This window comes from Carcharodon carcharias, chromosome 3, assembly GCF_017639515.1.
Source record: "Carcharodon carcharias isolate sCarCar2 chromosome 3, sCarCar2.pri, whole genome shotgun sequence".
Classification (NCBI taxonomy): domain Eukaryota; kingdom Metazoa; phylum Chordata; class Chondrichthyes; order Lamniformes; family Lamnidae; genus Carcharodon; species Carcharodon carcharias.
In genome coordinates, this window is record NC_054469.1 from 115,713,844 (window position 1) to 115,728,020 (window position 14,177).

Here is a 14,177-nt window from a genome sequence, read left to right on the forward strand (position 1 = left end):
GCTGGTTTGCAGTAACCAGCAGGGCTTTTTCTTATCCATGTTTGACCTGATGCCATAAAACTTCATGGGGCCTGCAGTCGATGTTGAGGACTCCCAGGGCAACTCCTTCCCCACTGTGCCACCACCTCTGCTGGGTCTGTCCTGCTGGTGTGACAGGGATGGTGATAGTGGTGTCTGGGACAATATCTGTAAGGTATGACTCCTTGAGTATGACTATGTCAGGCTGTTGCTTGACTAGCCTGTGAGATAGCTGTCCACATTTTGATACAAGCCCCCAGATGTTAGTGAGGCAGACTTCGCAGGGTCGACAGGGATGGGTTTGCCATTGTTGTTTCCGGTGCCTAGGTTGATGTCAGGTGGTCTGTCTGGTTTCATTTCTTTTATTGACCTTTTAACAATACAATGCAGCTGAGTAGCTTGTTAGGCCATTTCAGAGGGTACTTAAGAGACAGCTACATTGTTGTGGATCTGGAGTCACATGTAGGCCTGACCGGGTGAGGGTAGCAGATTTTGGTACAAGCGCCCAGATGTTAGGGAGGATGACTTTGCAGTGAATCAGATGTTTTTTTTACAACAAACAACAATGGTTTCATGATCATCATTAGGCTTTTAATTCCAGATTTTTATTGGATTCAAATTCCACAATCAGCCATGATGGGGCTCGAACCTGGGTCCCCAGAGGATTGCCCTGGGTCTCTGGATTACTAATCCAATGATAATACCACTATACCACCACCTCAATGGAGGTGCTCCATTGCTTTTTCCAACCCTTTCACCCTGTGGAAACTGGTTCTTGCTCTGCTACAGGGGAAGAAGTTAGCTGTTTTGTGAGTATTTGTTAAGTGGTCAAGGTCTATTTTATTACTAAGGAATTTGTTATAAGATTAATAAATAATTGAATAAAATAATTAGGTGATTAATCAAAGCACATAAGTATGGCAGGACAGGTGGTGTGCCTTGAATGCAACATATGGGGGCTCCTGGATACTAGTGTTATCCAGGGCAGACACGTCTACAGTAAGTGTCTGCGGCTTGAGGAGCTTCAGCTCAGAGTCATTAAGCTGGAGGCTGAGCTGCAGGTACTGCATTATATCAGGGAGGGGGAGAGTTACCTGGATGCTTTGTGGAGGTCTTATCCATTAAGATCGGATCTTCTGATTTGGAAGGTGGTCATGGACAGGAGGGTGCGACTGTAGCTGAGGCAGGTAAGGGGATACAGTGAACAGAAGTGTAGGTGTGTCTGCGTCTGCAATTGTAAAACAGGTCTGAGGTTCTTTCAGCTTGTTTGGGTGAGAGTGGGGGCTGCACATTGGATGAGCTGACTGACGATGGCAATGTGGTACAGGAAGCCATTCAAGTAGGGGGAGCACAAAGGAATGTACTGATAGTAGGGGACAATATAGTGAGGGGGATTGACACTGTTCTCTGTAGTGAGGAGCGAGGGCCCAGACAGCAATGTTGCTTGTCCGGTGCCAGGATTCAGGACATTTGCTCAGGGCTGGAGAGGAAGCTGCAGTGGGAGGGGGAGGATCCAGTGGTCATGGTCCATGTAGGTACCAATGACATAGGCAGGATGAGGAAGGAAGCTCTGCATAGTCGGTATCAGGAGCTAGGCACCAAATTAAGAAGCAGAATCTCAAAGATAATTTCTGGATTATTATTTGAGCCATTTGCAAACTGGCATAGGACAAATAAGATTAGGGAAATGAATGTGTGGCTCAAAGACTGGTGTGGGAGAAGTGGGTTCCATTTCATGGGGCACTGGCACCAGTATTGGGGAAAGTGGGATATGTACCATTGGAGTGGTCTCTACTTAAACCGTGTTGGGGCTGGTGTCCTCACGAGCTGCATAAATAGGGAGCTAGAGAGGGTTTTAAACTGAATAATGGAGGCAAGGAATCAAATTTGGGAAGATGTGGTAAACCAAAGAGTAGAGACAAGGCAAGAGAAAAAGGTATTAATATGGGAAATGATAAACAGACCGTGACAGGAAGCATTACAGAGTACAAATCTAAGAGTAATTCAGCAGATAAGGCTAGACACTACAAAAATAATAAAGACAAAACTAAAGGCTCTGTATCTAAATGCACATAGCATTCGAAACAAAACAGATGAATTCATAGCGCAAATAGAAATAAATAAGTACAATCTGATAGTCATTATAAAGACATGGCTACAGGGTAAAATAGGTTGGGACCTGAATATTGAAGGGTATGTGACATTTAAGAAGAACAGGAAGTTAGGAAAAGGTGGTTGGGTGGCTCTATTAATTAATGATGGTATTAGTACATTAGAAAGGGATGAGCTAAGTTCAGGAAACCAGGATGTAGAAGTGGTTTGGGTTGAGATGAGAAATGATAAAGGCAAGACGTCACTTGTGGGAGTGGTGTATAGGCCCCCTAATTGTAACTACACAGTAGGACAGAATATAAAAGATGAGGTAATGGGAGCTTGTCAGAAAGGTGCAGCAATAATCATGGGGGATTTTAATCTACATATACACTGGAAAAATCAGGTGGGCAAAGGTAGCGTAGATGAGGAGTTCATAGAATGTTTTCATGATAGTTTCTTTGAACAACACATTCTGGAGCTAACCAGAGGGCAGGCTATATTAGACCTAGTAATGAACAACGAGATAGGATTAATTGATAACCTCATAGTGAAGGCACACCAAGGTAGCAGAGATCATAACATGATTGAGTTTTACATTCATTTTGAGGGAGAAATGAGTGCGTCCAAGATTAGTATTTTAAATTTACAATAAGGGCAATTATGAGGGCATGAAAGCGGAGCTAGCTAAAGTGAACTGGCAAATGAGGTTAAGGGATAGGTCAATAGAGGGTCAGTGGCAGACAGTTAAAGGGATATTTCAGAATACACAGGATATATACACTACAATGGGAAAGAAAAATTCCAAGCGGAGGGCCCACTATCCGTGGTTAACTGAGAAAGATAAAGACGGTATCAAGCTTAAAGAAAAAGCATATAATTATGCAAAGATGGGTGGCAGGTCAGAAGATTGGAAAGAACATAAAGAACAGCAAAGAATGACAAAAAGATTAATCAGGAGGGAAAAATTAGAGTACAAGAGAAGCTAGCTAGTAATATAAAGATGGATAGTAACAGTTTCTTTAGATATTTAATTAAGAAAAGAGTTAACGAAGTGAGCATTGGTCCTATAGAGAGTGAGTCTGGGGAATTGATAATGGAAAGTAGGGAGATGGCAGATGAATTAAACAGCTATTTTGCTTCGATCTTCACTACAGAGGACGCAAGTAACATCCCGGAAATAGCTCTAAATCAGGAAATGGAATGGAGGGAGGAACTCGGGAAAATTACAATCACTAGCGAAGTGAGAAATGAGCAAATTGTTGGAGCTGTGCGCTGACAAATCCTCAGGTCTGGATGGACTTCACCCTCAGGTCTCAAGAGAAGTGGCTAATGAGATGGTTGATGCTTACATTTGAATCTTCCAAAATTCCCTAGATTCGGGGAAGGTTCCATTAGACTGGAAAATAGCAAATGTTACCCTTATTCAAAAGGGGAGGGAGACAGAAAGTGGGAAACTACACACCAGTTAGCTTAACATCTGTCATAGGGAAAATGTTCGAAGTTATTATTAAAGATGTTATAGCAGGGCACTTAGAAAAATTCAAGGCAATCAGGCAGAATCAACGTGGTTTTGTAAAGGGGAGATCATGTTTAACCAATTTATTGGAGCTCTTGCTGTGGATGTGATGTGCTGTGGATAAAGATGAACTAATGGAGGTACTGTACTTAGAATTCCAGAAAGCATTTGATAAAGTGCCACATCAAAGGTTATTGCGGAAAATCAAAGCTCATGGTATAGGGGGTAACATATTGGCATGGATAGAAGGTTGGCTAGCTAACAGGGAGTAGAGAGTTGAAATAAATGGTTTTTTTTCTGGTTGGCAGAATATGATGAGTGGTGTGCCACAGGGATAAGTGTTGCGGCCTCAACTTTTTACAATTTATATAAATGACTTGGATGAAGCAATTGAAGGAATGGCTGCTAAATTTGCTGATGACACAAAGATAGGTAGGAAAGTAAATTGTGAAGAGGACATAAGGAGGCTATAAAGGAACATAAATAGGTTAAGTGAGCGGTCAAAGATCTGGCAAATGAAGTATAATGTGGGTAAATGTGAAATTGTCCTGCTTTTTACCCGACTTAGCTGATTACCTAAATGGTGCGAGATTGCAGAGCTCTGAGATGCAGAGGGATCTGTGTGTCCTAGTGAGTGAACCACAAAAGGTTAGTAAGCAGGCACAACAAGTAATTAGGAAAGCTAATAGAATGTTATCATTTATTGTGAGGAGAATTGATCCCAAAAGTAGGGAAGTTACGTTTCAGTTATACAGGGCACTGGTGAGACCACATCTAGGGTATTGTGTACAGTACTGGTCTCCTTGTTTAAGGAAAGATGTAAATGCATTAGAAGCAGTTCAGAGAAGGTTTACTAGACTAATACCAGGAATGGACGGGTTATCTTATGAGGAAAGGTTGGACAGGTTAGGCTTGTATCCACTGGAATTTAGAAGATAAGAGGCAACTTGATAAGGGGTCTTCACAGGGTGGATGTGGAGAGGATGATTCTTCTTGTAGGAGAATCTAGAACTAGGGGGTTACTGTTTAAAAATAAGGTGTTGCTCATTTAAGACAGAGATGAGGAGAAATTTTCTCTCTCAGTGGGTCTTGATTCTTTGGAACTTCCTTCCTCAAAAGGCAGTGGATGCAGAGTCCTTGAATATTTTTAAGGCAGAGCTAAATAGGTTCTTGATTAACAAGGAGGTGAAAGGTTATTGGGATAGATAGGAATGTAGGGCTGAGATTACAATCAGATCAGCCATGATTTTATTGAATGCCAGAGCAGGCTCCAGTGGCTGACTGGCCTGCTCCTGCTCCTAATTAGTATGTTTGTGTGTATGGTAGTTAAATTTGCTCTTGACACCAAGATAGGTAGGAAAGCAAGTTGTCAAGAGGAGGAAAAGAGCCTACAAAGGGAAATAGACAGGTTAGGTGAGGGGGCAAAAATTTGACAGATGGAGTATAATGTAGGAAAATGTGAACTTCTCCACTTTGGCAGGAAGAATAGGAAAACAGCATATGGAGAGAGATTGCAGAACTCGATGATACAGAGGGATCTGGGTGTCCTGGTACATGAATCAGGAAAGGCTAGTATGCAGATACTGCAAGTGATTATTAAGGCAAATGGAATGTTGACATTTATTGCAAGGGGGATGGAGTATAACAGTTTCACTGCAGCTGTACAGGGTATTGATGAGACTATACCTGGAGTACTGTGTACAGTTCAGGTCTCCTTAATTGAAAAAAAGATATAATTGCTTTAGAAGCAGTTCAGAGAAGGTTCACTTGACTCATTTGTTATCTTTTCTTATGAAGAAAGGTTGAACAGGTTGAGGCTATACCCATTGGAGTTTAGAAGAATGAGAGGTGATCTTATTGAAACATAAGATTGAGGGGAATTAATATGGTGGATGTTTCCTCTTGTGGGGGAGATTAGGACTAAGGGACACAGTTTAAGAGTAAGAGGTCTCCCTTTTAAGATGCGCATGAGGAGAAAGTTTGGCTCTTGAGCGTCGTTAGTAAGTGTGATTCCCTTCCTCAGAAAGCAGTGGAGGCTAGGTCATGAATATTTTCAAGGCAGAGTTAGATAGATTTTGATTGACAAAGGAGTCAAGGTTTATGGAGGGCAGATGGGAAAGTGGCGTTGAGCCCACAACCAGTTCAACCGTGATCTTATTGAATGGTGGGGCAGGTTTGAAGGGCCGAATGGCCTACTCCTGCTCCTAAGTCCTATGTTCTTGCTGTTGAACATAGTTATGTGAGGTTAAGGCAGGGCATTAGCTGGAGCGTTGAGTTCCAAAATGACCTTACTGATGTTAAATCAGCATTGTACGTTGTTTCAACTGGATTAGTAAAACTCCCACCAGATTGCCATTTTTAAATATATCAAGGAATATATTTTAATTAAAAAAAAAGTTCCACAATGCTGCCAAATTGCGCTGTTCAAGAACATTTTTAAGTTTGTGATCATACAAATGAGTTTGATTGGCAATTTGGACCATAAAATCACTATGGGAAACTAAAAGAATTTTGAATGTAATTTGTACGCAGATTGTGGATTTCACCCAAAGCAGAAAGTCTACCCCAAAGGCTCTATTTCAGCTATTAAACACTACTGACACTGAAACTTTATCTATGTTTTTATCATCTTTATACCCCATTTCTCATAAGTCATTCTTGCTGATCTTTCATTTGCAACCCTATTTAAATTCCAATTTAGCTGCCTATATCCTGTCCTTGAACTAAGTTCAGCTTGATTATTCTTGCCACTGTCTCCTTGCCCTCTAGTGTGTTGAATTGAAAGTACTTATCCTTGTCTTCAAATTCTTTTAAGGCATTTGCCTGTCCCTATCTCTGCAATTTCCTTCAGTCTTGTTTCCCTTCCCGCAATATTTGATCCTCTGACTCTGGCCTCTTGTGCTTTTCTCCACTATTGGCTCAGTTCTACTCTTTGGAGCACCCTCCCTAAACTTTCTACCTCTCTTCCCTCTCCAGCTAAAATCTACTCAAAAATCATCTTTCCAATCAAGCTTTTTATAACCTCATAATTCACATACCATGCCTTGGCATCTGCTCCTCAATTCCTTTACCTATTATCTTATCTCCCTATGCCTCTCTGTGACATTTCCTACATTGACAATGCTATATAAATGCAAATTGTTGCATCCTATAATGATTTTTAATGTAACACAGGCATACTGCATTAAAATGATGTATGTATTAACTATATATCATAGTATAAGCATACATGTATTTCCAATGCACACCACAACAAACTTTATTTCAGGAAAGCTCTAACTGAATAACAAATTTGTAATTGGCACATTGCGATTATCAATACTAACCTTTGGACCAGGATATCCTATTCCTGGACTACCAATCGACCCTGGCGGTCCTGGAAGGCCAGTATCACCCTGAGAAAGATGTTCAAACTTATGTTAATGATCTTCTGTAAAGAACCAGTAATAATGTGCATGAGAAAGACAGGTGAAGAGATCAATCTCCAATAGGCCAATCTTATCCATTTTTCTTAGATTAGCTAAATAAGACTTCCTGAAAGAAGTACAATACATAGAAGTTAAACTTAAAGCACTTCCCTTTGATCTGGCAGTACAATTTCAAAATTCCTCAGATAAGTCACTAAACTCACCAAAGATCATGGGTTAAGGGAGGAAGGGCCATAGAAGCTGGCCTTTGGTGGGTTAGAGGTGTTTCTATCAATTGCTCCCTTTCTCATGGAAGTTAACAGAAATGATGACTAGATTCTTGTTAGCCTTGAGGTGATATGTATATCCAAATCGCATTACATATTGTGTTACCTAGCTGGGAAAGGGTTTAACTGTTACCACGTGGGATGAATCGCAAAAAGTTAAATGCTCATCTCTCAACTTGCACAAATGCCATGGGACCTGCTTGATTATACTATCTCAGAAAGTTAAAATCCTTTCATGTAGATCCTACGTTCAAGAAACTCTTCTATATGGCGGTAGTTGGGAATGCTATCCTTTTCAGATGTCTTGCCTGGTCCTGTTGTTTTAGGAAAGCAGACTCTTTAAGGGTGCAGAGATTACTGAACCAGGCATGAAGGGTATTTAATGAGCAGATTTCTCTTGACGAAATCTGCCTTGAAGGATTTTGTTGAAAGTAAGGAATGTCACGAACAATGAGAATCAACACCTGTCTCAGTATTACCGTTGAATGCTTTCAGGGAAAAGACTACAATCCCTTAGATGCAGGACAAATTGATTTCTGAACTTGTTTGTGCCCTTCTCTACAAGAACTTTTAACAGGAGTTTGATGTATAAATGAGGATAAGCATACAGGGTGGGACTCACTGACTGATTCTTTTAATGCATTGGAATAGTTTTTAACACATATTTAATTAAAGTTAGATCTTTGTGACAGGGTAATTTTCTTTCTTTAGTTGTTGTTATTCTTTTTTATATATTTTTTAATGAACAAGCATGTATCCAAAACCTTATGGATAGTAAAAGTGAATTGAATAGAAATGTGGATTTACCTTTGATCCAGAAAATCCTTTGCCATCTTCCCCTGGGTCACCACGTGGGCCTGGCAGTCCTTGCACACCCTAAAATAAAATTATAAAACAAATTCCTTTTCATAGTGAGGTTCAAATATTTTAATGGCCAGGATTTTGCCTTCATCGGGTGGACTTGGTGGGGGTGGGCAGGAGCGGTCAGGAAGCCGACTGCGATTGGGGTCGGACTGCGATTTCACACTGGTGGGCCAATTAAGGCCCGCCCAAAGTGCAATGCACATGGCAACGCTCAGCGCGTGTGAGGGTGGGGGAGGAGGGCAAGCATACAACTTTGCAGGTGCACGCTGGAAAAGCTCCCTATGGCACAGAGCTGCCGTAGGGAGATGAGCAGTTTTGAAAATGAAAAATAAAAAATTGTAAAATGTTAAGAAACATGTCCCCTCGTGTGACTCTGTCACATGGAGGTTAGAGTGACTCTGTCACATGAGCAGGGACATGTTATGAATGAAATGTTTAAATTTTTATTTAATTTTTAATAGCTCTTGGAAACCTCATCCCACCTTTGGATGAGTTTCCCTAAAAAACCCAAAGGTCGCTTGGCTTTTTCACTTGCCTGCCAACCATAAGGTTGGATGGGCAGCGAAAAAGTTTCTTTCAGTTATGACTTTAATAGCCTTATTAGGCCTTTTAATTGTTGGCGGGTGTGCTGCCGACTCCCGCATGTGCCCTCCGACCGAAATATCGCACGAGTGCATGATGACGTCATCGTGCAAAATTTTACGCTCGTTCGGGTCTGGCACAAGCCCGCCCGACGAGCAATATATTCTGGCCAATAAATAAATCATTTAGTGATTATTATATGTTACAGCTGAAGAAATCTAGGTTGTTAAACTATTATCCAACTGATGAATTTAACAAGAAGCCTGGGAACACATTAAAGATTGATTTTAATCCAAACAGTAAATGTTGCAGTTTACCAATAGATAACTAAGGATACAGCTCAATAGCCACTTCTTAGCTATTACATCAATATCTATTTGGTTAAGAGATGTATTTATGGCATCACTTTACGTATCTCAATGCTGAAGAATAATAACACTCATTAGGCTTTCCAAGCTATAACAATATTTTGCAGTCAGCAGATGCATTTCAATGGTGTAATAGCATATGTTTAGTGTACATAATGTATAAACTCGTGGAGGCCTTTCACTAATTTCCAATCAGAAATAGCTAGTTGTACATCACAAGTTCTCTGTAGGTTCTAGAATAAGAATATAGCAAAAGTATGGAAAGAATTTTTTGTTCTGTTATTTTATAATATGTAACTTCTTTCCTTAAACTTCCCTGGTCTCACCTCCATTTACTTCCTGTCCAGCTAGAAGCGTCACCATGGTCACTATGGTGCTTCTGTAGAGTTATTGATCTTCCAACTGGAAAGAGACTCATTCTATTTATCCTTTCCAGATGTTTTCCTCTCAGTTTTGTTCTCTTTAATTGTCTTTTTTTCTACTGTTACAACTGTGAGGTTTATAAGATTGTTATACTTTGGGACTCTGTCTTTAATTTAAGGTAAAATGAAGAGGGTCACATGACTTGTTCTAAAGTCTGCCTGACAGCAAGCCTGAGTGGTTAGATTGTTAGAGGTTAAAGGGGGCCTAGATTGTTTTGCTAGGAAAGTGTAAGGTGTTTACACTTGGAGACAATGGGAGCAGCCTGTGGATAGACAATGAATCCCCAAAGTCCCAGAGAAGTGTTGAGAATGTCAGTTTATAAACAGTTGTGCTTTAAATGGATACATTTACTTCCAAGATAAAAGAGAATTGGTGTCTCAACAATAGCTAATCAGCATTTCTACCTGGCTACAAGGCCGAAGCGCTGCCGTGGAAATGGACTTTGAGAGGGGAAGAGTTTCTGAGATATCCCTGGAAGCTCATTGAAATAGTTCATCTACCAGAGTCTGGTAGGGGGTGAGAGCAAGAGACCAAAAGTGTCTATGGTTCACCACATAGGAAAGAGGGTGGGAGCTTGTTGCCGGATTGAAAAGACCAAATTCATGAAGAGTTCAAATGAGTTTGGAAGATTCGCCTAGATTTTGCTAGAAGAATCATCTCTGGGGACAAAAATTCACTGTGAAAGACTGTTCTGAGATTAAAATTTACCAGCTGAGAAAGGAAAAGAACAGAAGTACATCCTCAGGAGATAAGGATCACTGGTTCCTGGAGAACTGAATGTCCACTTAAAGGACAGTGTAAAGTATATCTGTGGTGTGTTTTCAGTTGTGCTATAAGGAGAGAAGAATGTTCTGTTTTTTGGTTTAAAGTATAAGTTGCCTGAAAAGATAGCGTCTAGTTAATACTGCTTTTAGTCTTTCATTACAGTAAAAGTCTTTCAACATGAAATCTTGTTGTCATCTTTTCAGCTCACTAAATGGAAGTCCGAATTTCTTTTTAAAAGCCTCTACAGAGATTGTAAAATTACTTCTGAATGTTCGTGTTTATTTTTCCATTTGCTTTCTCCACAATTACACCTCTTCTCTTCATGAAGGCATTGATTCCTCACCAGAGTACGCTACCTTTGGTAATTCAAATTAAAGGAGGGGCGGCATTACTTTTAGGTAACCTTGAAGCAAGTACCACAGTCTTTCTAACTGGAGGGACCATTACACCTAAGCTCAATCCTGGTGTCACATTTGCATGTAGGGAACTGTGGTTATTGATCAGCCGCTTCAATAATGCAGGGGAACTGAGCTCCATCCTAGCATGCCTAAAGCAACATTGGTAGAGATCAGTTAACTCAGTATAGACCAAGACTGAACCATGCCAATATGGGAGCAGCCTCAATTTAATGGAAATTGGGACAACTCATGTTTCCCTTTCTCTCATCATATCCCTCCTCACTCTTGATTTTTTACAAACTTTTTCATTGTTTCCCACTTTCTTCTGATCATTGTATAACAATTACCTGATTCTGTCAAACCATCTGCCTGGTTTCTTCTCTGGTGAACTAACTAGCTGAAGACAAAAGTTGACAATGGCTACACTGTCTGTTACAGGTAGGGGGAACCAATAGTTATTCACCATCATCATTGTGGAATTGTGAATCAGAGATTCCCGAAAGCCATTTTGATATTTCCAAACTTTAAAAGTGGCTATTTTTAAAATGTACCGAGTATCCAGTTCATGGTTCATGTGCTTTAGAATATACCTTTAATTTTTAAAACGTAATTTGTAGTTTTAAGAATTAAAGTTTTAACTGTAGAAAACGAGGTAAATGCAACAAAACAAGCTATGAGGTTATTACACTTAAAAGGTCAGAATAGAAGAGATAAAATAGCAGGTGGAGAAACTTAAACAATGATAAATGAAAACAGAAACTGAAAATAGAAACAGAAAAGGGAAACATAGAAAGGAAACTGACCCCACCCTGTTTCTAAGAAAATATAAACTGACACTGAGATTTGGAAACTAAAACTTCTGGGAAGACTGAAACTGGTTGAGGCTATATAAAGGGATGCAGAGCCATCCAAGCAGTAGTTACAGCTTGAAACTGGTGTATGAAGTTTGCAGCTCACTGAGAGAAGATAGCCAATGTAAAGACAGTTAGGTAGACCTGCACTATAAGTAGAGTAAAAGACTAACCTCATCATTCACCATTTGGAATGAACATACAAACAAGGAGCAGGAGCAGGCCATTCAGCCCCTCGAGCCTGCTGCGCCATTTAACAAGATCATGGCTGATCTGATAGTAACCTACAAAATGCATCCCACTTGCTGCCAATAACCTATTACCCTCTTGCTTACCAAGAATCTACCCATCTCCGCCTTAAAAATTTTCAAAGGCTCTGACTTCACCACCTGAGGAAGAGAGTTCCAAAGACTCATGATCCTAGGTGAAAAAATTTTGCCTCACCTCTGTTTTAAATGGGCGACCCCTTATTTTTAAACAGTGACCCCTAGTTTAGATTCTCCCACAAGAGGAAACAACCTCTCCATATCCACCCTGTCAAGGCCCCTCAGGATCTTATGAAGGTTAAATTTAATTTCAGTTGACTGTTGTGAGGGAACATAGGGCTGAATGTTGCCTAGTTTGAAACTAGCAGAAGAGACTACAGTCTGCTGGCAAAGACAGCAACCAGCAGAATAGCTTGGAAGAAAAGGAAAAGTAACCAAAACAAAGGACTGAGGCATCCACAGTCAAGAGATGGTAAATTGAAGTTTTATCTCTGAGAATACTTACAGGAGTAAATTACCTTAAGATAGATGTGGCTTATAAGAGAATTCTCAGAGGAAGTAAGAAGTAAATCTGAGTGCACAACACACGTAGTTATAAACCATAGTTAAGCCTATTGTGCTTAATTTGTTTCAGTATTTTATAAATAATAATGTTTGTGTTTTGTTTAAAAAATGTGATATCTCTCGGTGTGAGTCTATTGGTTAAAACAAGGTGTTTGGATTTTTCTTTAAATGTTAATGGTCCCTAACTGGATTGTAACAGATTAGTGATTGTGAAAATCTTATAAATTGGTAAAGTTTGACAGTTCTCTTTGTTGAAGATGTCAGGTTGATTTTCTTGTTGTGTTAGTTGATTACTGTAAGAGGCAGTGTTTTTGAAGACTTTCCAAAACTACTTAAACATGCTTCCAATAGGTGCATGAAACTGACAAGAACATTTTTTTCATATTTCCTACCTTTGGAGAAATATCTTGCTTTCAGTTAGAATGTTTTCAAATTTAAACATCCGATCCCCCCGCTGCCAACAGTGTATTGCGGTTGCTGTGTATACCAACCACAGGATACACTGTAGCATTTCATAAAGGCTTCTTCAATAGCATCCCCAAAACTCATGACTTCTACATTCAGAAGGACCAGGACAGCAGGTGTGTGAGAATGCCATCATATCTATGGTGCACACCACCCTGACTTGTACATATATCAGCATTCCTTCACTGCTACTGAAAGTCTTGGGAGTTCATCTATGATTTCCCAATATGCATTCTTGGGAGGCATGACCCAGCTGTGCTTAAAGGTATCTGTGGCCACTTTGCAAAGGTTAAAGAAAGTATTGTATTAAGCCTCTACTTGCCTGAGGGCCAGGGTAACCTTCTCCTTTAGGCCCAGGTGGTCCAGGTAATCCAGTAGCTCCACGATATCCCTAAAAAAAGATTAAATGAATAGCAGGTATTGTTCAAAGATTACAAAATACTAATTAAAGATTAACTAAAAATAATACAATAAATATTAAGAAATCTATATCAAGAAATATGCTGAAAACATATGCTTCTAGGTTTGTCAGAGAAAGTAATACCACCAGACATCACACTGATGTTACAATAGCTGAATTTAGTTGCAGGTGTTTAGCTCTGGATTTTATTTTCCCTAGCTTCTCTGACAAAGGTCTTGCATTTATAATCAGCTAAATGCCATTACATCATGCCCTGCATTCCATGACCTTTACTCTTGGCTTATACTAAATTACCTCAGTTCAGTATTCTAAAGAGTTGTTGCTGTCTATGGTGTGAACAGATGAAAATTTCAGAACTTTATTATCCATGTTTATGGTGGCCTTAAGGCAGTAAAACTTATAAGCTTATCTAAAGCATGTTGAAGCTATACAAAGAGCAGGCTCTATCTATCTGTACAGTCATAGAGTCCTTGAATGTCTGAATTACTTTTTGGATATTTTCCAGAATGTTGTTGCCAGCAGATTCAGAAAAAGCTGTCTGTGACAAAATTGAAAATTTAATATAAAATGGATGGTTTAATACAGCCTGTCTTACTAGCATTCCTGAGAACTCCTTTTACAGGCTTGAGAGAAACCACATTCTATCTCACTAACAAGTGTATTTATCAGTTGCTGCAGCCTTCACTTCATTTGTTTAATATTACATATCATGATACAGATACTGCAATAACACAGTACCATTTACTAAGGCCAGGATTTTGCGGTCGGCGAGCAGGGGGTGGGACCCGCTCGCTGACGCTTAAAATGACAAGTGGTGATGTCAGGCGGAATTCCTGATGTCTCCGCACCCCATTTAAATTTTCAGGTAGACGGGGGCTCGGCAAAATC

At 39.9% G+C, this 14,177-nt stretch overlaps 1 protein-coding gene across 1 annotated transcript in view; it reads right to left on the bottom strand.

Moving 5' to 3' along the window:
- Positions 1-14,177, bottom strand: part of LOC121276210 (collagen alpha-1(XXVIII) chain-like) — a 328,458-nt gene that overhangs the window by 50,918 nt on the left and 263,363 nt on the right. Inside the window, exons 24-26 of the mRNA XM_041184378.1 lie at positions 13,191-13,259; positions 8,130-8,198; positions 6,955-7,023 (exon numbers count right to left, since the gene is read on the bottom strand). Of these exons, the coding sequence (XP_041040312.1) occupies positions 6,955-7,023; positions 8,130-8,198; positions 13,191-13,259 (207 nt within the window). The remainder of the gene's footprint in view (positions 1-6,954; positions 7,024-8,129; positions 8,199-13,190; positions 13,260-14,177) is intronic.